This window comes from Pseudophryne corroboree, chromosome 5 (assembly GCF_028390025.1).
Source record: "Pseudophryne corroboree isolate aPseCor3 chromosome 5, aPseCor3.hap2, whole genome shotgun sequence".
Lineage (NCBI taxonomy): Eukaryota > Metazoa > Chordata > Amphibia > Anura > Myobatrachidae > Pseudophryne > Pseudophryne corroboree.
The window spans coordinates 376901441-376924962 of record NC_086448.1 but is presented as its reverse complement, the minus strand read 5'-3'; the positions used below and the strand labels follow the sequence as shown (position 1 = coordinate 376924962).

Genomic DNA, 23522 nt, shown 5'->3' with positions numbered 1-23522 from the left:
GGAGGGTTATGAGCCTTCCTGGCTGGGTGCAATCAAAACTATGATGTCTGATATGTCATCCCAGCTCACTGCAAATGCCCACAAAACACAAGAACTGCAACAAGCAGTAGCAGATCTAGTTGCCAGGACTGATGTTCCCCATCCCCCCTCTCTACTGCATAAACGTACTTTACCTGCACTACTATCAGATACTGATGATGATATACAGGATGGTGGGGACGATGTGGGTCCCATAGGTGGGGATTCCACTCCTACACAGGGTATTGAACCCCTCATTTTAGCTATAAGGGATGTGCTAAAGCTCCTCCTAGAGGACGCTGCAAATCAGCACTCGTTTTTCTCCCTCAAGACAAACTGTCACATTTCCTGATTCTAAAGAATTAGATGATTTATTTAAGCTAGCCTGGAAAAATCCAGATAAGAAACTGTTTTTGCATACATTCCCCTTTGCCCCTGAGGGTAGAAAGTTCTGGGAAGAATCTCCGGCTGTAGACATCTCAGTCTCTCGCCTCTCTAAGAAGCTGGTACTCCCGGCCCCTAGCTCCTTTACAGTAAAGGACCCGGGGGATAGAAAAATTGAGACCATGCTGAAATCTATCTACATTGCTGCAGGTATATCTGAAAGACTGGTTATTGCAGGTTGCTGGATGACAAATGCAATTCATTCCTGGGCTACTCAAATTCAGGAGGGTCTCTCGGGGGACATGACCCTGGTTACTACGGTAACTTTCCTAAAACACATATAGGACATGGCAAGAGTCCTCTGTGACTCCCTAAAAGAGATTGCCAATATTAATGCTAGGACCACTTCTATGGCTGTTTCAACTCGCAGAGCCATATGGTTGTGTCAGTGGATTACAGACGCTGACTCCAAACGCAATGTGGAATCTCTTCCCTTTACAAGTGAATGGCTCTTCGGAGGCGAATTGGATGCATGGATCTCCATAGTTACTGCTGGGAAATCCACCTTTCTTCCATTGGGTGCCTCGCCTGCTAGATGTACCTACCCGGGACTGTCTACTCAGTCCTTTCGGTCCACCAGATTTCGATCTAGGGCCAGAGGTGCATCCAATGCAGCTAGAGGCTCCAGAGGCACCTAAGAAACCAACCGTTGCCCACTCTCAGGAACAGAGCACCAGTTCAGCATCCGCAAAAACCTCAGCATGATGGTGCCCGCCCACCCCGGGAGGATCTCGAGGTGGGAGCTCAGTTACGTCACTTCAACCACATCTGGGATAGTTCCTGCCAGGATGCCTGGGTAAGGGACCTTATTTCTCAGGGTTCAAAGCTGGAGTTCGACGGTGCTCCTCCCCAACGATTTTTCAAATCAAGCTTACCAGCTTTGGAAAATATGCGTGTTACGCTACTACAGGCCATCACAAAGTTGGTCTGGTCCCAAGTCATTGTTCCGGTACCCCTGCAACAGCAAGGACAAGGTTACTACTCCAGTCTGTTCGTAGTGCCAAAACCAGATGGGTCTGTGAGGCCAATTTTGGATCTGAAGTCCTTGAATCCTTACCTAAAGGTTTTCAAATTCAAGATGGAATCTTTGAGAGCAGTGATTGCAGGCCTGGAACAACAGGAATTCCTAGTGTCCCTGGATATCAAGGACGCCTACCTCCATATCCCAATTTGGCCTCCTCATCAGGCCTATCTGAGGTTCGCCCTGCTGAACGATCACTACCAGTTCCAGGTGTTACCCTTTGACCTGTCTACAGCTCCGAGGGTGTTCATGAAGGTGATGGCAGAAATGATGTTCCAGCTCAGAGTCCAGGGGGTCAACGTGGTCCCTAACCTGGACGATCTACTGATAAAAGCGAGTTCCACGGAGCTTCTACTGCTCCATATAGATCGCACTATCCACCTTCTGTCACACCACGGGTGGATCCTCAATCTACAGAACTCCCACCTGGAGCCATCTCAGCGGCTCCTGTTTCTTGGAATACTACTAGATATTGTAGCACAGAAAGTGTTCCTCCCAGAGGACAAAGTGAGAACTCTCCAGGAAATGGTTTGCATAGTTCTCCGACCGACTTGAGTATCCATTCATATTTGCATAAGATTGTTAGGAAAGATGGTAGCCTCGTAGGAGGCCATTCAGTGTGGAAGGTTCCATGCCAGACCCTTTCAATTGGACATCCTGAACAAGTGGTCCAGTTCCCATCTTCAGATGCACCGGATTATTCAAATGTCACCCCAAGCCAGGATTTCACTCCTGTGGTGGATGCAGTCTTCCAATCTCCGGGAAGGACGATGCTTTGGGAATCAGGATTGGATCCTCCTCACGACAGATGCGAGTCTGAGAGGATGGGGAGCTGTCACCCAAGAGGTACAGTTCCAGGGCAGGTGGTCTGCCCAAGAGGCCCTACTTCCGATCAACATCCTGGAACTTCGGGCTATCTACAATGCTCTGATTCAGGCCTCACTTCTGCTCCGGGATCAGGTAATTCAGGTACAGTCGGACAACGCCACGGCTGTGGCGTACATCAATCAACAAGGAGGGACAAAAAGCCGGGCCTGCATGCAAGAAGTATCAAGAATACTTCTCTGGGCGGAAAGAAATGAAAGAGCACTGTCCGCAATCTTCATTCCGGGAGTGGACAATTGGGAAGCAGACTTTCTGAGTTGCCACGATCTCCACCCAGGGGAGTGGGGCCTACATCTTCTGGTGTTTCAACAGATCATCAACAGTTGGGGTTGACCCCAGATCGACATGATGGCATCTCGCCTCAACAAGAAACTTTGCTGCTATTGCTCACGAACCAGAGACCCTCAGGCATGCGCAGTGGATGCTCTGATGCCGCCTTGGCCTTACCAGCTGGTCTACGTATTTCCTCCGATTCCGTTGATCCCAAAGGTGCTCAAGAGGATCCGGTTACAAGGAGTACAAGCAACTCTGCTTGCCCCGGATTGGCCCCGGAGAGCGTGATATGCGGATCTTCTGGGCATGTCCATAGAAGACCCTTGGCCTTTGCCAGTAAGAAGAGATCTCCTTCAGCAAGGTCCATTCATCTACCCGGACTTACGGCGGCTTCCTTTGATGGCATGGAAGTTGAGCGGAACATCCTAGCTCACAAGGGACTTTCCAATAAGGTCATTGCTACCATGGTGCAAGCCAGGAAACCTGTAAAGTCAAGACACTATCATAATATCTGGCGGAGATATATCTCTTGGTGCGAGGAACCCACATTTCCATCTGCCGAATTCCACTTGGGTAGATTCCTTCATTTCCTGCAGGGTGGAGTGGATAAAGGCTTACATCTGGGATCCATTAAGGTCCAGATTTCAGCTCTTTCAATCTTCTTCCAAAAGAAGTTGGCTATGCTGTCTGAAGTTCAGACCTTCTTGCAAGGGGTGCTTCACATACAACCTCCGTTTGTGCTGCCTACAGCACCTTGGGATTTGGATGTGTTGTTACGATTTCTGCAGTCCTCCTGGTTTGACCGGCTGATGGCGGTGGAAAACAAGTACCTCACGTGGAAGACGGTGATGTTACTGGCCTTGGCTTCAGCTAGGCGTGTCTCGGAATTGGGGGCCTTATCGTGTAAGAGTCCTTACTTGGTCTTTTACGAGAACAGAGCGGAGCTCAGGACTAGACAGCAGTTCCTGCCGAAGGTAGTCTCCGCGTTTTTGGTTGAATTAACTATTGTGATCCCGTCCAGTTCTGGCACTTCTGTTCCTCCGGAGGCATTGGATGCGGTGCGAGTCTTGAAGATCTATGTCAAGAGGACGGCTCGGATGAGAAAGACGGATTCCTTGTTCGTGCTCTATGATGCACAGAAAAAGGGTTGCCCTGCTTCGAAGCAGTCCATTGCTCATTGGCTTCGGCTTATTATCCATCAGGCCTATGTGTCGGCAGCCTTACCTGTTCCACAGTCTCTGAAGGCCAACTCTACAAGATCGGTGGGGACTTCCTGGGTGGCTGCCCGTGGTGTCTCGGCCCTGCAACTGTGCCAAGCAGCTACCTGGTCGGGGAAGAACACCTTTGTGAAGTTCTACAAGTTTGTTACCATGTCCAAAGAGGATACCCAGTTTGGGCAGGTGGTGCTGCAGATGTCTCCGCCCGTTCTGGAAGCTTTGGGACATCCCCATCGTACTAATGTGTCCCCAATATCCCTAAAGGATGCTAGACAAAATAGGATTTTAAATACCTGCCCATAAGGGATATTGGGTGCCCGCCTCTGTGCGGTGACTTTTTGCAGATTCTCTGTTATGTGTTACCTGTTCAGCTGTTGCTGTTTATGTTGCTAGCTGTTGCTGGCCCAGTCATGTTATGATGTGCTGGTGTGTAAATCTCACCACACTTACTACTGTTATGTTCCTTCTCTCAAGTATGTCATTCTCCTTCTGGCACTGTTACCTATAACTGCCTGTGATAGGGGGCATAGAGGGGAGCAGCCAGGACACGCAGTTGAAGAAATTTAAAGTGCACTGGCTCCTTTGGACCCTGTCTATACCCCATCATACTAATGTGTCCCCAATATCCCTTATGGACTATGAGAAAAGTATTTACCGGTAGGTATTTAAAATCCTATTATTTCTTATGTTTCTTGCGCTTTTGGACTGATTTCCTTTTTCCTGCTCTTCCTCTTCTGAATCTAGTTCTTTTCTTTTGGGGGATTTTTTTTGTAATACCTGATATTTGTTCCTGTTTCTCCAAATTGGGTAAAGACCCTGTCTAAAAAAGAAGATGATGATGTATCTGTGGATAAATTTGTAATGATGGGTTGTATTTTAGGTCTAGCTCCTTGTGTGTTAGTTTTAAATGTTCTACTAGGACTTTTCCTATTTATTTATTTATTTATTTATTTATTTGTTGATGTATGTAAAGACCTTTGTGAATTGTCTTTATTTCTATGTTCAGTATGTTGTGCCGGTTTATACACAGCTGGTGCTCTGTCTCTATGGACAAACCTCTAGATGAATGTTGTTGGTTAGTAGTTTTATACCTATTTTGTGATCTGGATCTCTCAGACTTGATCCTATGTCTTTTATTGAAGGACCTCACTTGACCCTGCTTGTAGTCTAAATTGTCTCTTGACAGTTTTTTGTTTTTATTCGTAGTTACAGATTGTTCATACTCTTCAATTTTACAATTGACAGTATATCTAGATATTTCTTTAAGGGAGTAGTAGCCTAGCATAGCCCCATGAATCTTGTAGTAGTACAAAGGGGGTCATTCAGAGTTCATCGCTCGCTAGCTATTTTTTGCAGCGCAACGATCAGATAGTCGCCGACTATGGGGGAGTGTATTATCGCTTTGCAAGTGTGTGAACGCTTTTGCAGCCGAGCGGTACAAAAAAGTTTTTTTGCAGTTTCTGAGTAACTCTGGACTTACTCAGCGGCTGCGATCACTTCAGTCTTTTTGGTCCCGGAATTGACGTCCGACACCCGCCCTACAAATGCTTGGACACACCTGCGTTTTTCCAAACACTCCCAGAAAATGGTCAGTTGCCACCCATAAATGCCCTCTTTCTGTCAATCACCTTGCGATCGGCTGTGCAAATGGATTCTTCGTTAAATTCTCGCATGCGCAGTTTTGCCGAGTTTTGACCTGATCGCAGTACTGCAAAACATAGCTAGCGAGCGATCAACTCGGAATGACCCCCAAAATCAGAACCCACATCTTTGTGGATTATCCAATTAAAATGTCTTACCTCCCATATAGTCTTTTGGTATGCTGTCCATGATTTGTGTCCCCGTCCTTCACTTTAATCAGCATATTGTTCCAGCCATTCACCTTTAGAGTGTGGAAACCTTTCAGTACTTTGGGCCTAATTCAGAGTTGATCGCAGCAGCAAATTTGTTAGCAGTTGGGCAAAACCATGTGCACTGCAGGGGGGGGCAGATATAACATGTGCAGAGAGAGTTAGATTTGGGTGGGTTATTTTGTTTCTGTGCAGGGTAAATACTGGCTGCTTTATTTTTATACTGCAATTTAGATTGCAGATTGAAGACACCACACCCAAATCTAACTCTCTCTGCACATGTTATATCTGCCACCCCTGCAGTGCACATGGGGGGTCATTCCGAGTTGTTCGTTTGCTAGCAGATTTTAGCAGCATTGCACACGCTAGGCCACTGCCCTCTGGGTGTGTATCTTATCTTAGCAGAATAGCAAACGAAAGATTAGCAGAATTGCAAATAGAAAATTCTTAGCAGTTTCTGAGTAGCTCCAGACCTACTCACAGATTGTGATCAGTTCAGGCCGTTTCGTTCCTGGTTTGACGTCACAAGCAAGCCCTGCGTTCGGCCAGCCACTCCTCCGTTTCTCCAGACACTCCCGCGTTTTATCCTGGCACGCCTGCGTTTTTCCGCACACTCCCAGAAAACGGCCAGTTTTCGCCCAGAAACACCCACTTCCTGTCAATCACACTCCGATCACTTCAACGATGAAAATTCTTTGTTCGGATGTGAGTAAATCTACTAAGTTTTGTGCTAAAATAGTTAGCGCATGCGAACTGCGTACCATGCGCATGCGCATTTTTGCCTTATACGCTCCGTTGCGAAAATCAGCAACGAGCGATCAACTCGGAATGACCCCGATGGTTTGCCCAACTGCTAACAAATTTGCTGCTGCGATCAACTCTGAATTAGGCCCCATATCGTTTGTCCAGGAGTTCAAGGGAAATCATTGACTACATTGCAGCATTTGCTGGCCGTCTAATGTGTACTCAGCTTAACTGGCAAATAACTGCATGCAGAGGGTTACAGCAGTGATTGGGCATGCCGAAAGTAATTCAGATATTGGGGGTCATTCTGACCCATTCGCACGCAGCGGTTCTTCGCTGCAGTGCGAATGGATCGGAAATGCGCTTGCACGGCAGACGCATTGCACACGCGCGTCGTTGCCTGGTGGCGATCGTCGCCGGGCAACGCCGCTGCCAGCGAAAAAATGTGATCGCAGCGGCGATCACAAGAAGATGGACAGGCGGGAGGCGTTCCGGGGTGGATACTCACCATTTTTCAGGCATGGTGAGTCCAACGCAGGCGCGTTGAGGCGTTTGGAGGGCGGATGTCTGACGTCAGGACCAGGACCTTCATCGCTGGATCCGCCGCACTGGGTGAGTTACTGCAGCCCTGGTCTTGTTTTACTGGAAACTTTTTTAGCATAGCAGGGCTGCACAAGCATGCGCAGCCCTGCTATGCTAAAATGACACTCCCCATAGGCGGCGTCAGGTTGATCGCAGGAACAGCAAAAAGTTGCTACGTGCGATCAACTCGGAATGACCCCCATTTTCAATTGGGTCTATATGCACATTATTTTGGGTCACTTTTGCAGTAATAGAAGGCCGAATTAGCAATATCAGCGTAGATCACACTTGCCAACAATATAATAATGCCCTCTGAGAGATTCCAAAGGAAAACACAATGGGCCTAATTCAGACCTGATCGTAACAGCAATTTTGTTAGCAGTTGGGCAAAACCATGTGCACTGCAGGGGGGGGGGGGGGGGGGGGGGCAGATGTAACGTGCAGAGAGAGTTAGATTTGGGTGGGGTGTGTTCAAACTGAAATCTAAATTGCAGTGTAAAAATAAAGCAGCCAGTATTTACCCTGCAGAGAAATAAAATAACCCACCCAAATCTAACTCTCTGCAAATGTTATATCTGCCACACCTGCAGTGCACATGGTTTTGCCCAACTGCTAACAAATTTGCTGCTGCGATCAACTCTGAATTACACCCTTTGAGTGGTAAATGGCCAGCACCATCCCTTAGATCAGTGATGGGGAACCTTTGGCACTGCAGCTGTTGTTGAACTGCACATCCCAGCATGCCCTGCTACAGTTTTTCTATTTGGCCATACTAAAACTGTAGCAGGGCATGCTGGATGTGTAGTTCAACAACAGCTGGAGTGCCAAAGGTTCCCCATCACTACCTTAGATCATCATGCTACTGGGATTGGCACTGTTTTACCCAGTAACTGTGTGGCCATACTGCAAGACTGTGAGTCTGGCATCCACAAAGAAGGCGGAGGATGCAGCCCATAACTGGAGCAGATGTGCAGGATCTCAACTCCTTTATTAGTGTGGGCCGCAGACAACCATTTGGCCTGAAACATTAAAATTGAACTAAGATGACGGCTAGTCAGTGCTCGGTTAGGGGTGATTGTTTTCTTTATCCATTGCTACTCTGCCGTGGTACTTACTGCATTGTCTGTACTCATGCAGTGTTTTTCTAGGCGCGTACTCTCCTGCATATATTCCAGCATGTGACATACAGTGTGTGCATGCATAGATTTTATTAGTGGTAGTAATTTTAATGCATAATATGCACATTTCTTTTTTGTTGTAGGCAAAATACAACTCTCTAGAAGCCTGCCAGAAGACACCATTACCCTGCTAAAAGCAGTAGCAGATGCATCTCTTCATAAAGACTTTTCAACAATAATGGACTAATATGGATTTGCATACAGTAATTCTATAGATATGGAAATTTGAGCAAGAATAACAGATTTTGAGGTATAATTTTTGCATTTACAGTATAAATTTTAATAATTAATATGCAGTCATCGGTCACCTATTATAGACAACAGAAGTCCTTACAAAACCAGATGACCAGTCCTTCTTGGCAACTAACACTACACTTGCTGCCCAGGGACTCTTAAGGCACAATTACTTCTAATACCAACATCTCATACACCCCTCCTTGTACTCCTACTTGATCATCATGCAGAAAGGGCAGAGCCTGCATTGACAAGAAATCTAGAGCACCTCTAGCTGCTGAGTGTAGAGGTTGGTATATAAAGGCCACCTTAATTAACATGAGGTAGGCTAATTACCACTTTTGGAATAAACATAATTTCATTGCTAGTTAGAGACATTGCCAGTAGATTGGTATTTTCTACCACATCTGGTGGTCCTGCCCTGTTATTCAGCAATTCTGGACTGTTACCTGGTCTCTGTTCACATCTATGGTAGTCAATCCCGGCCTAAAATTGGCCAGGATTGAGTCCCGGGATTGGAGTTTCCAATCCCGGGGATTTCGGGATTGGGCGCCACCTTACTTTTTTTTAATGCTGCGTAGAGTGTCCTCAGGAGGCTCAGACGCTGCCTGGCTCCCCCTGCTCCCGGCTGTGCACACTGCACAGTGTGACGTGAAGTCAGAGGTCACACTGTGCAGCCAGCTGCCCGCCAGGCCTGACCGCCTGCACTGCCCCGCATCTCACCTCCGCTCAGTAAGATTAAGGTCAGTTATGTGGGTTGGGCAGGACCAGGGGACACACACACATTGAAAAGAAACCAATCCCGGGAATCCCAGGATTGATCATTTTTCAATCCCGATACCTGGGATTGAAAAAATGGCTCGGGATTGGCCACCCAACTCACATCTGTAACAGAATTGTCACAATCCCATGAACCCGGCAGTGGCTCTCCTCAGCTGCCCGGTCCAGCACATATCTAAATCCTGTGACAGGCTGTTGATGCATATCTGCAATGCTGCAAAAACATTAATAGCGAGAAATTGGAAAAGTTCTGCTCCTCCAACCAGAATTGCTCTGATTCATCGGTTGGGGTTTGTTGCTTCCATGGAATATATTACTATTATTCAGAATGGTACAGTGCTCAAATTTCATAAGGCCTGGGGGCCTTGGTTTCAGTATATGAACTCCCACTTCCAGGCGCACATAAACTGCCCACTAATCTCTAATGTAATTGGTGCTTGGTCTGTCCTGACTGCTCATATCCTTTCTCCCTCACTGATCATTTTGGGTAGAATTTTGTTTTCTTATTGTTCGCTTGGTATTGTGGTCCTACGTTCTTTAAAGTCCTTTTACTACCATCATTTTTATTATGCCGTTTCCTTTTAAAACTGTAAAACCCAACAACACATTTATGTCAAGTATCTTGTGTTCTATTGTTTTAAATTTTGGTACTCTTTTTTTTATCTCATGTAACCGTAAGTATTTATACTACCTTGTTCTATGCTTGTGCATATAAATCCTGTGTCACTCTTTGTACCTCATGGTTTAATCTGTTGTACAAATAAACTTAATCATTTAATTGCATGCTTAGTCTACATTTGAAATCTCATTTCAGAGAAATTATTCATGTAATTACTTTGTCAAAGAGGGCATGCTCCACTCTATCCAGCATTTCTAGAGACACCCATGGACGTTCCCAACATCGTCAGGTGGAACCTATAGTATGTGTGCAGTACACTGCTAAGAGGGGTTTGTGCCTGGGTGTCACTTCACCAGAGGTTGATCAGTGTAGCAGGACTGTAGGGAAGATTATTTATTGTACTGTAAGAGTTTTACATCTCAATCAAACTTTAAAAATACATTTTATATTTCTAATAAATTACTACGAAGTAAAAAGTACATTTAAGAACAATTAAAAAAATACTTGTAGTGCTTGCACACTTGAGTCACAAAGATCCTCATTCTTCTTGTCCACACACACTTACACACAAGCCAGAGGTTCGGGAGACACAGCGGGGGGATCTGGGATGTTGTCTTGTATCCCAGGATGCCCAATATTTCGGAACTATGCACTTTTTGGAATGGTAGTCAACTATAGTTCTAGCACCCTGCTTTTGTCACAAACTGTGCAGTTCCTCTTTCCTGTCTGGGGTGTCGCTTTCTGTTCTGGTGCTTCTAGCACACTCTGGTCTGTATCTCAGCATTGAGATACAGACTACAGTGTGTTAGAAATACCAGAGCAGAGAGCGACCCCTAGGCAGGAAAGAGGAACTGCACAGGTTGTAACAGGTGCAGGGTGCTAGAATGAACACTAGGGGGTATATTTACTAAGGTGCAGGTTTATAAAAGTGGAGTTGTCGCCCATAGCAACCAATCAGATTTTAGCTATTCTTCTAGTAGGTGCTAAATAAATAAAAAGTAGAATCTGATTGGTTGCTATGGCTAACATCTCCACCCGCACCTTAGTTTATATACCTGTATACAACTATGTCCTTGCCTTCACTTCCACTAGACAATTCCCCTACTACAGAATTCCTTGGCTCACTTCCACAATTCGCTTCCTCAAAAATGGATTTCCACAATAGATGCTTAAAGAACCCCTCTTGGAGTGTGGTAGGCATTCAGACACACCCTGAATGGGCAGTATTGTCAAATGTTTCTCGGGCAGGGTCCACAGGTTAGCCACAGGATAACATTGTGATATGACGGCGCGACAGCAGATTTGCACCAATCAGTCAAAGCTTTCGGCTTCCCAGCATGCAATGGGCCCGTTCATATATCCCCGCCTCCTGGCTCAGGCAAATCAGTTTTTTGTTTGGTGCGGCAGGAGCTGGACCATGGTCAAGAGGACTGCTGTTTTTTTAGCAGCCATAAGCTTTTTTATTTTATTTTTATAGTCTTACTATTTTTTCTCTTTCATCCACTAGGGGACACTGGAGTTCCACTTAGACATTAGGGGTGTGAAGTCTGCGAACCGGAGGTGTGGCACAATCTTAAAAATTTGCATTGTCTGCACAGCCGGCTCCTCCCCCTTCACGCCCCTCATGCCTCAGTTTTGAAAATTGTGCTAGAGGTGAAGCACATAGGAGCAGAGAGCTCCTGACTGGAATTCAATTCCTGAGGAAAAACTTTCTACAACAGGCTGCGTCAACCTAAGAAAAGGGGGACAAAGCTTATGTTTAACTGAGAGACAAAGATCCCTACTGAAGGGATCTGCATCTCTCTTCAGGAGATCCTCTTCTAACTACTAACAGTGAGTACTGGTTGTAAAAGGACCAGTAATAGCAGTAACCCCAGAAAGCTTATTTTTCACACTGGATGGCTGTTTTAAATTAGAAGCACCAGTGGAATGCAGCTTATATGGCGCCGCTGACAGAGAGTACCCACATCGCGCTGTTTACAGCAGGTCTCTTATTTGGCGCACCCGGGTCCCGCATGCAGTTACACAAGGGGGAAAGCTGAGCCGCTTGATGCCCGCGCGGCGGGGAGAGCCGGGTCGCACGGTAAGATGTTACAGCACGCCCGGGTCCCGCTTGCGCTACGGGCATTCAGGCGGTGAAAAAAGAGACAAGAGCCGCTGAGGGAGAAGTCGGGTCGCGCTGCTGGGAGACCTGGCTTTTACAGCGTGCCCGAGTCCCGCGTCACATACAAACAGCGCGGGAGTAGACACTACGGCTCTGGTAGACAGGGAGCCGGAGAGAACACAGTGGATTCAGCGCTAATTTTCAGATAGAAGGGGGTCAACACATAGCTTTAAGGGCGCAGTCATTTTATATATATTACATTATTAAGGCGCCCATTTTAAAGCACTGGCGCCATATCTGAGTGACAGGGAACAGCCCTGCCCCTCTTAGGCCTTATCTAAGGAGTTCAGTTAGGCTCCCCCTGCTGGGGGAAATGTTAAATAACATGATTTGAGGATCTCCTGAAAATAATAACTCCATTATTACTTATATTTTCAAGGGACTTCTAATCAAAGATCCTGAGGAAAATTCTGGGAGTACGTGGACAAACCCTATCATCGTAGCTGATTGACAGCTGGGCTTGTAAGGGCTGCTAACCGGCTGGTGCTTTAGATTTTGATTATTTTTTTTTGTTGTTTTTGTTTTTTTGCATATCTTAAACAAAACAATTTTTTTTTTTTAATTACAGCCGTTTCCAAACACTTCACTCCCGTCATATATATTACAAGCTTTCTGTCCTGAATAAAGGGTGAAAGCATTGTTTCATTGTCAACTAAAGGGCTAATCATGTCTAAGGCAGAAACTAAGACATCAAAAGCTCATTACGTGTGTACGAAATGTAATAGGATGGCGGAATCACGCAAGCAACAATCAGAGTGGGCTGCGGGGTTCTCAATGACAATGGAGGGATTTCCCATCAGATTAACGCCACCCGCACAACCAGACACAATTGTGCGCAAGGCAGTTAAAAGACCCCTTCCTCTGGTTCAGGTAACGGAGGAAGAGGAGGGTCTCCTTATGGATAAGGTGAGTTAATTGAACCTAACCTGGATGCTGATTCCACAGAAGAGGATTCAGCGATCTCAGGTATTGATTCTTTAATTGAGGCAGTTAAGGATAAAGAGCCTGAGGAATTCGACTTATTCGAATCCCAGAAACCACGTTCAGCAGTGTTTCCCATTCCTAAGTCCCTCCAAAATCAAATGGAGGAGGCCTGGAAACAACCTGATAAACGCGTCCAATTCCCAAAAAGGTTTCAGGTAACGTATCCTTTACCTAAGGGGGAAATGGATAAATGGGAAAATCCACCGGTAGTGGATGCTTCCCTAGGTAGGTTGTCAAAAAAGACTATTTACCAATACCTAATGTAACGACTTTAAAGGATGTTTCAGATCGTAAAGTTGACACAGATTTAAAGTCGATTTTTGTAGCAGCAGGTGCAGCACAGAGACCTACACTCATCTGTGCTTGGGTGAAAAAGGCCATGGGAGCATGGGTCAGCCGTATTATACAAGCTATTGAAGAGGAAGATAGCTTGGAAGAGATTACTTATCTGGCGGAACACATTCGAGAATCAGCTTCATATTTATGTCAGACATCTAAGGATGCCACTAGAATTGCATCGCGCATCTCCGCATCGGCCATATCAGCAATGAGAATTTTATGGCTTAGAGAATGGCAAGGAGATTCTGACACTAAAGAGGCAGTGGAAGCTATTCCCTTTACGGGTGACACGCTGTTCGGTCCAGAATTGGACAAGTGGATTTCCCAAGCTACAGCTGGGAAGTCCACTTTCCTGCATACTCCTTATACACGAACCACTCCACAGGTGAAGAGAGGTTATTCGGGACCAACGTTTAATTCTTTCAGATCTCAGTCCTTTCGAGACCGAGGAAGAGGTTTTGGTGGACCGGCACGTGGGGGCAGAGGTAGAGGCCGCTCACAGGCAACGACCAGAAAGCAGGATAAACCTGCTGAAAAAACAGTGGCATGACGGTCTCCCAGCTCACCTAGGGTCTCCCCTGGTGGGCGCACGACTGGAGAGGTTTCAGGACACATGGGCCAACACCTCTCCAGAGAATTGGATACAATATAATCTCTCAAGGGTACAAGATGGATTTTCAAGAGAGACCTCACAGTCAATTTTTTACAACAGGGTTACCTCGGTGCCCTATCAAAGCAAGAGCTTTACTTTCGGCAATTCAAAAATTGCTACAGTCTGAGGTCATTGTTCCAGTTCCTACCCCTCAAAGAGGAACGGGATTTTATTCCAGTCTTTTTGTCGTGCCAAAGCCGGACGGAACGGTCAGACCGATTCTAAATTTAAATGTCTTAAACTAATTTCTAAGAATTTACAGATTCAAGATGGAATCAATACAATCAGTCATTGCAGATCTAGAACACAAGGAGTTCATGATATCCATGGACATAAAAGATGCGTACCTGCATATCCCAATTTGGTCCCTCACACCAAGCTTACCTACGGTTTGCATTGGTGAAAGATCAATATCAATTCAGAGCTCTACCGTTCGGTCTATCTTCAGCCCCACGGATCTTCACTAAGATCATGGCGGTAATGGTGGCAGAATTGAGATTAAGAGGAGTCACTATAATACCTTACCTAGACGATCTCCTCATCAAAGCCTCTTCTCAGGAGAAGCTGATAAAGGATGCTCACACATCTCACCAATTTCTGATTCAACACGGATGGATAGTGAATTTCAAGAAATCCAACCTCATTCCAACGCAAAGGATTCAGTTCCTAGGTCTTATATTGGACACGGTGAAATTGAGAATTTTTCTGCCAGAGTCCAGGATTCAGGACATACAGAAGTTGGTGACTCAGGTACTAGGGACACCGACTGTGTCTCTCCATCTCTGTGTACAACTTTTAGGAAAGATAGTAGCGTCGTTCGAAGCTCTCCAGTACGGAAGATTTAATTCCCGACCCTTTCAGATGAACCTCATTGCTCAAGGAGCAGGTTCGCATTGGCTACTTCATCAGAGAATCAGACGTCAACCACAAGTACGTATCTCCCTCACATGGTGGTTGATGCACAAGAATCTCGCAGCAAAGAGATTCGGCATTTGGGACTGGAGGATTCTGACAACGGACGCCAGTCTCAGAGGTTGGGGTGCCGTCCTGGAAGACCATCAATTCCAGGGAAGGTGGACGCCTCAAGAGAGCAGATTACCCATAAACATTCTGGAACTAAGAGCTGTTTACAACGCACTTCTATTGGCCGAAGACCTGGTCATAGGTCAGTATGTACGGATACAGTCGGACAATGTCACGACGACGGCTTTCATAAACCGTCAAGGGGGAACGAAGAGCAAGATGGCGTTGAAAGAATCAACAAAGATCCTGTTATGGGCGGAAAGGCAAATCATCATACTCTCGGCAATATTCATTCCAGGGGTAGAAAACTGGGAGGCAGATTATCTCAGTCGACAAGACATGCATCCGGGAGAGTGGTGTCTTCATCCGCGGATTTTCAAGATGGTAGTGAGGAGATGGGGTCTCCCTTAAATCGACCTCATGGCATCGAGGCAGAACCACCAGCTGTCCAGATATGTATCCAGGACAAGGGATGCGGCAGCAGAAGGAGTAGATGCGTTGACACTTCCTTGGGATTACGAAAGGGTATACATCTTTCCACCCTTCCCTCTCATACCAAGGATACTGAAACGGTTAAAACGAGAACGAGTGTGGGCGATTCTAATCGCACCAGATTGGCCACGCAGGAGTTGGTACTCGGACCTGCAGGGATTACTGTCAGAAGACCCGTGGAGGTTACCTCAAAGAGAGGACCTACTATCTCAAGGACCGTTTCTTCACCCAGATCTGAACAGACTGCGTTTGACGGCGTGGCTGTTGCAACCCGGATCTTGAGAAACAGAGGAATACCAAGATTGGCTATTCCTACTATGATTGCGGCTAGAAAGCCGGTTACAGCGGGACATTACTACAGAATTTGGAGGAAATATATAGACTGGTGTCAGGAACATGGATGGGACTCGAAATCCTTCCACTTATCCAGACTTTTACTGTTCCTTCAAGCAGGCCTGACATTAGGCTTGCGATTGGGATCTCTGAAGGTTCAGGTGTCGACTCTTTCCATTCTTTTTCAACAACGGTTGGCATCCTTGCCAGAGGTTCAAACTTTTTTGCAAGGGGTGTTAAGGATACAACTCCCTTTTCGTACCCCCACGGCACCTTGGGACCTGAATTTGGTGTTAGATTTTTTTAAATCACCTTTGTTTGAACCGTTACTACGGACAGAACTAAAATATCTTTCTTGGAAGGTAACGTTGTTGCTAGCCTTAGCGTCGGCTAGACGGGTCTCCGAGTTGGGAGCCTTGTCGTGTAAAAGTCCCTTTTTGATTTTTCATGAGGATCGGGCGGAGCTCCGTACAAGAGCAGATTTCCTTCCTAAGGTTGTTTCGGGTTTTCATGTAAACCAACCAATTGTGGTCCCATCTTTCCACAGTCTAGCAGATGGGGATATGTCATTCGATGTGGTACGAGCTTTAAGGGTGTACGTACAAGTTACATCGTCCTTTCGGAAGTCAGATAATTTGTTCGTACTTTATGACGGGCCAAAGAAGGGTTGGCCGGCTTCGAAGCAGTCCCTGTCTAGATGGATTAGACTTGCCATTAGACAAGCGTATATTTCCAGTGGTAAACAGGTTCCATTGCGGACAAGTGCGCATACCACTAGATCAGTGGGTGCCTCCTGGGCGGCTGCCAGAGGGGTTTCCACTACTCAACTTTGCAGAGCGGCGACGGGTCCTCAGCCCACACGTTCGCAAAATTTTATAAGTTCGATACCTTTGCGTCTGAAGATTTTAACTTCGGACGTTTGGTTTTGCAGGCAACAGACAGCACTCCCTCCCTGGGGGATAACTTTGGGACGTCCCCTAATGTCTAAGTGGAACTCCAGTGTCCCCTAGTGGATGAAAGAGAAAAGAGGATTTTGGTACTTACCGATAAATCCATTTCTCTGAATCCTCTAGGGGACACTGGACGCCCGCCTCGGTGCTGTCAATCCTGCTGTGTTTATAGTTCTTGTTCATACAGTTCGTACAAACAGCGTTGCTTTTCGTTAAAGATGTTCTTGGATGCTGTTTAGCATGTTGCACGGTTCGGTTCCTCGCCATAGGCTCTCATACGTGTCCTCGTCTCTCAGTCAAATTTTCAAAACTGAGGCATGAGGGGCGTGAAGGGGGAGGAGCCGGCTGTACAGACAATGCAAATTTTTAAGATTGTGCCACACCTCCGGTTCGCAGACTTCACACCCCTAATCACAAATGTTGAATTACATGTTAGTGGTTTACATTGTCTCTCAGGCATCACCTTCACCAGTAACAGCTCGCAGTGTGGGTTTGCTATGTACATGGAAAGCTGACTCAGAATCCAGGAAGGTTCTAGAGTCTTAACCTTTTTTACTGGAGATATTCTTTTTGGGTAAAGAATTAAACAGTAATTTGGAGTCAGAAGAAGACTCCAAGAAAGTGAAGTTTCCTTCCACACACAAATTCAAGCCTAGATTTCCAGCTTTTTGTCCCTTGCAGAATCAATGAAAAGCAAAAGGAAAGGGCGATGACAAACAGTCACAATCCAACAAGTCTGGTAAGACTAAAAAGTATTGGGCTACCGGAGGACTGGCTTCCAAATCAGAAGATAAGCCATCAGTCTGATGGTGCGGGTCTCCACCTGGGGGAACCCAGGCTGGGAGGCTGATTTCTTCAGTTTGCACAGATCTGGCAGCAGTCTACTACAGATGCTTGGGTGCAAGAAGCAGTATCTCACAGTTATGCATTTGATTTCAAGAAACACCCTCATCAAAGGTTTTGTACCAGCTCGTCTTCAGTGGAAGCGAAGGCCAGGGCTTTGCAAGAGGCAGTTCAGAAGTTGCTTCAGTCAGGAGTGATAATTCCAGTTCCTCCTGCACAACAAGGACAGGGGTTATTCCAACCTGTTTTTAGTCCAGAAGCCAAATGGGTCGTTCTGGCCCATACTCAATTTCAAAACGCTGAACAAGTACATTTGGATACCTCGGTTTTCATATGGAGACTTTACATTCCATTATTTTGGCCAGGGATCTGGAGGATTTTATGGTATCCCTGGATATCCAGGATGCTTACCGACATGTTCCTATAGCACAGTCTCATCAGTGCTATCTCAGGTTTGCTATCCTCTAGCATCATTTTCAGACCCTACCATTTGAGCTGACCACAGCTCACAGAGCATTCACCAAAATTATGGTGGTAATGGCATCTTATCTCCATTAGCAGGGGATAAGGATTTTTCCACGATTTTTCCACCTTGACGATTTATTAATCCTGGCACAATCTCAGGAATTGCTTCAGTGTCGTCTGCAACAGACAATGGCCCTCATTCCGAGTCGTTCGCTCGGTATTTTTCATCGCATCGCAGTGAAATTCCGCTTAGTGCGCATGCGCAATATTCGCACTGCGACTGCGCCAAGTATCTTTGCTATGAAGAAAGTATTTTTACTCACGGCTTTTTCATCGCTCCGGCGATCGTAATGTGATTGACAGGAAATGGGTGTTACTGGGCGGAAACACGGCGTTTTATGGGCGTGTGGCTGAAAACGCTACCGTTTCCGGAAAAAACGCAGGAGTGGCCGGAGAAACGGGGGAGTGGTTGGGCGAACGCTGGGTGTGTTTGTGACGTCAAACCAGGAACGACAAGCACTGAACTGATCGCACAGGCAGAGTAAGTCTGGAGCTACTCTAAAACTGCTAAGTAGTTTGTGATCGCAATATTGCGAATACATCGGTCGCAATTTTAAGATGCTAAGATACACTCCCAGTAGGCGGCGGCTTAGCGTGTGTAACTCTGCTAAATTCGCCTTGCGACCGATCAACTCGGAATGAGGGCCAATAGTCTGATTACAGAGAAACAGTTGGCTCATAAATTGGGCAAAGTCGTCTCTGGTTCCGTCACAATGGATGACTCACTTGGGGGCTGTGTTGGAATTGGGTATTCAGAGAGTAATTTTATCTCTGAACAAAATATCCAAAATTCATTTAAGGATTCAGGAGTTGTTACACAGTCAAACGGTATCCATTTACGCGGCAATGCGTGTGATGGGTTTAATGGTGTAGATATTCGACATGACGGAGCATACTCAGTTCCACTCGATGCATCTGCATTGTCTGATCTTTTCCAAGTGGAATGGTTTTCATCAGACAATAAAAGCGCAGATTATGGTCTTTCCTCTGGGGGTTAGGAGGTCAAAAGGCCTGGTGGCTACAGACATCCTATCTGGGCAAAGGGAGACTGCTTTGCATATCAGATTGGGAAACTCAAATGTTCATAGATGTCAAGTTGTTTTTAGGATCAACAACTTGATAGAAACAAGAGAATATAGAATTTTTCAAGGCAATTTATCCATAGTTGTTTGTAAGTATTACTCAACAAATCAGTGTGGGGCATCACTATTTACACAAGGGTTTCTCCTTGTTTCTTTGATGATCCATTGAGGATCTTAGTATGAACGGTATACAGTGATATGTGTGTAATGTCGGTGTGATCTGTGTATACTGATCAGTGTCCATCATGCGAGTTATAACTGTACAACATGTTTATAGTGTATCATGTGGTGTGACTGTGACCTATATGATCTGTGTGTAGCAGGTGTATGATATTGATTTGACCTGTGTATAGTGATCAGTGCTTGTTAGGTGTATAATAGTGTGTATAAGCTGTGTGATGTCAGTGCAACTGTGTACAGCAGTTTCCCAAACTCTGCCGTTGCAGTTCAGGTTTTAAGGCTATCCATCCTTGAGTCCAGATGGTTAAATCAAATTGACTTAAGTACTGTTTAAGCCATCTGTACTCAAGCATGGGTGGTCTTCAGGTTGCCGAATGTCGGGATCCCAGCGCACAGTATACCGGCGCCGGAATCCCGACACCCGGCATACCGACAGATATTGTGGTGCGCGTAGCGCGCCACCGTGCCCACAGCGTGGCGAGCGCAGCGAGCCCGCAAGGGGCTCATTTGTGCTCGCCATGTTGTCGGTATGCCGGTGGTTAGGATCCCGGCACCTGTATGCTGGTCGCCGGGAGCCCGGCCGCCGGCATACCGTACTACACCCCTCAAGCATGGATAGCCTTAAAACCTGGACTGTAATGGTAACATTTGGAAAACTCTGGTGTACGGTGATTAATGTGTATCAGGTGTGTGATATCAGTGTTATAGTGAAAGGGAAATTTGACTGCTTGTCTTGCACCTGATGCAGTTATAGCATAAAACAGCATGCATTATACATCATGTACATAAGCATGTAATATTCCAGTTGCATGTTTTGTTGGGATTTTATTTTTGTACTAATAATAGTGTTACTACAATATATCTTTTGAAATGTCCATGTGGCTATGGAGAAGTTGGACAAACTAATCTTAAAATAAAGATAACACTTAAGGTGATTCTTCCATCTGTTGTAACTGACGGACTTCCTGGACTGTATTGCAATGTTATTTTAACTGTATATGTGTCTTTTAATAAAAAGCTCATGTGGTTTCTTATCTAATTTTGGCCTTTTCTCGGGTGATCTTTTGGTGTGAGGGTATATCCACAGGTTTACAAAAACAACTTATACCGTAGAGGAAATTCTCTGAACCCTATATGAGATCAAGAATCTGAATACAATTACATCCTGAAGGCCATGTACTGAGCGCAATTGGTTTTTGTATATATACAGATACTCTTATTAGCATAAGGTAGTCAATATGGCTGCCTGCCCTCGTGGCCACTTTGTGTGTGACTCAGAATGTATGGGGCTGATTCAGAGTCACAATTCTGCAACCACTTTACTATGCTTTGCAGTGGCATGCGCCTAGAAGGGGGCACTCCATTTCCATGGCTGGCCTAGGCCCCAGGTGAGACCAGGCCCGGGAAATCAGTACCCTCTCCACGCCCCTCTTGGCGCCCCTGCTCTTAACACTACACTTGCAAAGTCACTTCACATAAATGTCATCATTGTTGTGCAGTGCTGTCCAAAGACAGCTGCAAGGCGGGCTATACAGACATTTATTTTAAGGCAAGCACAGCCTGTATATTCCTGTACAGACTGCAGAACTTGATTACTTTAGGTGTAGCCTTGATGCAGGGACCATATGACATGCACAGTGGGTGATACTTGTTGTATATGTCTGCCTTATCTCTGTCCACATGTGTTTGGTAGACATGGAAGACAAGGACTCATTCTATAATTATACATAGCTACCATATGGCTTGTGACTGCTATATGGAGGACATCTTGCTCTCAAAGGCCAGACAGCAGGGAATAGAGATTATCATCTTCCCCCTTAACAGAGTCCTGAAAATCCCCTCACTGTTTACCGCAGCAAAATGTACTCTCCAAAACCCACTGCCTTGGTGTCACCCTTGACTCTACTGTACTGTTGGAATTCTCTCACACTGTCTTGCTGACTTCACACTTGAAATATAGATAAAATACTCCCCTGCTCGTACCTAAGATGCAACTAAAACTTCCTCACCATCTCCCATCTCTAATACTGATACCTCCTCCTATCTGGTATCATTAACCAGACCGTTCTGTCCCTGCTTCAATTTTTCATAAATGCCATGACAAGACTCTTCTTTTTCTCATATAACTCCACATCTGCTGTGCCACTGAGCAAATATCCACTCCGCTTTGGGCTTTTTCCTGTAGACTGTAGGCTCTCTCGGGAGCTGGGCCTTCCCTAACTTTTAATTACACAGCTTCATTTAATATGTCTAATTTGTATCTCCCTGTTTTATGTTAGCTTTATATACTGTACATTATTCTGTACTGCATAGAACCGTGTTGCCGCACATACCAAGGACAAATCATGCGTACAGATTGTATGATATCTATTATGATAGATTGATCGAATATATTTGATCCTATGTAGCAGTCTTGGATGATGATCATATCTAGCAGTCTTGGATGAACTACCTCTGCTAGATCTAATACTTGGTAACCATAACATGAATTATCTGTACATGATACCGCCTGTGTCTTGTTAAGTTACATTATTTTCTCTTACAACCCTTGCTTTTATATATTTCTTACCATTTGCTATAGTGCTTTGTTTAAAACAAAAGTTTGCTTAACACAGTTTAAATTCTTCTATCTTTTCTGCTATATCATAGGATGTTAGTCTGTAGGAAAGAGATCACAAACCGAAGGAGACTGGTTACAAAATGATTTCAAATATCAAGCATTGGCCCTTATTCAGGTACTGTTGGATTTGCTTCCTGCTGTGCAAAGTAACAATGTTCTGTTTGTAACGATGTTTGCACATGGGACATCGGTACTTTGCACATGCGCAGGACCCATTGTGTGTGTCCACGAACATGTCCTGCGATGTTGAAAGCAGACAGGCATCAGACTGTCAGTGATTGATAGTCTGATGCCATTTTGGGGGTGGGGGGGTGGCGAAAGCCTCCATTTGTGAAATCGGAGGTGTTTCACTGCCGTTTAGGGGTAGGGAAGAGACCAGGGATCCCCGTTGTTGGACAAAGATTTCCTGGCCTCTGCGATTGGCAGCTTACGCATCCCCATGGGTGCCACAAGCCGCTCAATGGTGAGTCGGTGATTGACAGTCCGATGCCATTTTGGGGGCAGGGAGGGGGCAGCGATGGCCTCCATTTGTGAAACTGGAGGTGTTTTGCCGCCGTTTAGGGGGAGGGAACTTTTCCTGGCCTCTGCGACAGGCATCCCCATGGGTGAGTCAGTGATCCAATGCCTGCATCCTAGGAAGCAAGTCGGATCACAACTGCAGCAGGAGCTGTCTACTTGTAATAGATGCTTCCACCTGCTGCATTAATATACAGACCTATCGCTTCTGCTAGCCACTGCCTCCATATCTGAATTAGCCCCATTCTGCATACCAATGTGAAGTAAATCAACAGAAGCATGGAATCCAGAATGAAAGATGCAGGGGGGGGGGGGGGGGGTAGGGGTGGATTACTTCAAAGCTTATCAATCAGAAGTGTTCCAGCACTGATTTTAAAACTGACAGCACCAGGAAGTTTCTACTACACTGACTTGTAAGAGGCCAGAACTAGCCAGTAAGTACTGACAGATATCTGTGGTCATGGTGGCTTCCCCTCCAGGAACTAGAGACAGCTCTGAACTGCAAGAGAAGCAACTTATTTGGTTCTACAATGTGCCACGACCAGAGATTTGGGTAGCCCTAGAGTGTAAAAAGCAGTTTGGGGTCCTGGCTTGCATAGTGGCTTTGAGAACATAGTCTGCACTGAAAAGCAGTCGCTAGCATGCAGGTGGCCACCAGATCGCTTTGTAAATTGTTTATCGCCCACTATAATGGTATGGGTGTTGTTTATTTGTTACTAGAATTTATTTGGCAACAAAGATGCTTTTTGTTTTGTACCAAGATCACTAGACCTGCTATATGTATTGTATAGAGGGGAATACCGGTCAGATGAAGCTGCGTTGTGTCTGATTACTGGTCTTTGATATCATTGACTATGGAAAAGCACACATCCATTTCACGGTGCTAGAAGAGTTTGGACCACTGAATTGTGTTTGCCCCCAGACCGAAAGTTGTCCGTCTTCCCCTGCATACCAGGAAAAAACTAAAAACAAAT

The 23522-nt window shown here is 45.7% G+C and overlaps 1 protein-coding gene across 5 annotated transcripts in view; it reads left to right on the top strand.

Annotated features, from left to right (window-relative positions):
• The window catches only part of TERT (telomerase reverse transcriptase), a 331772-nt gene that overhangs the window by 303689 nt on the left and 4561 nt on the right, over positions 1-23522 (top strand). For 4 of the 5 annotated variants that reach the window (XM_063922685.1, XM_063922684.1, XM_063922682.1 and 1 more), the window contains one exon: positions 8296-10009. In XM_063922685.1, coding sequence (XP_063778755.1) covers positions 8296-8399 — 104 coding nt within the window. In that variant the 3' untranslated portion in view covers positions 8400-10009. Of the gene's footprint in view, positions 1-8295; positions 10010-22061; positions 22148-23522 lie in introns of those variants that run through there. The other variant, XR_010177723.1, reaches the window with a different exon arrangement.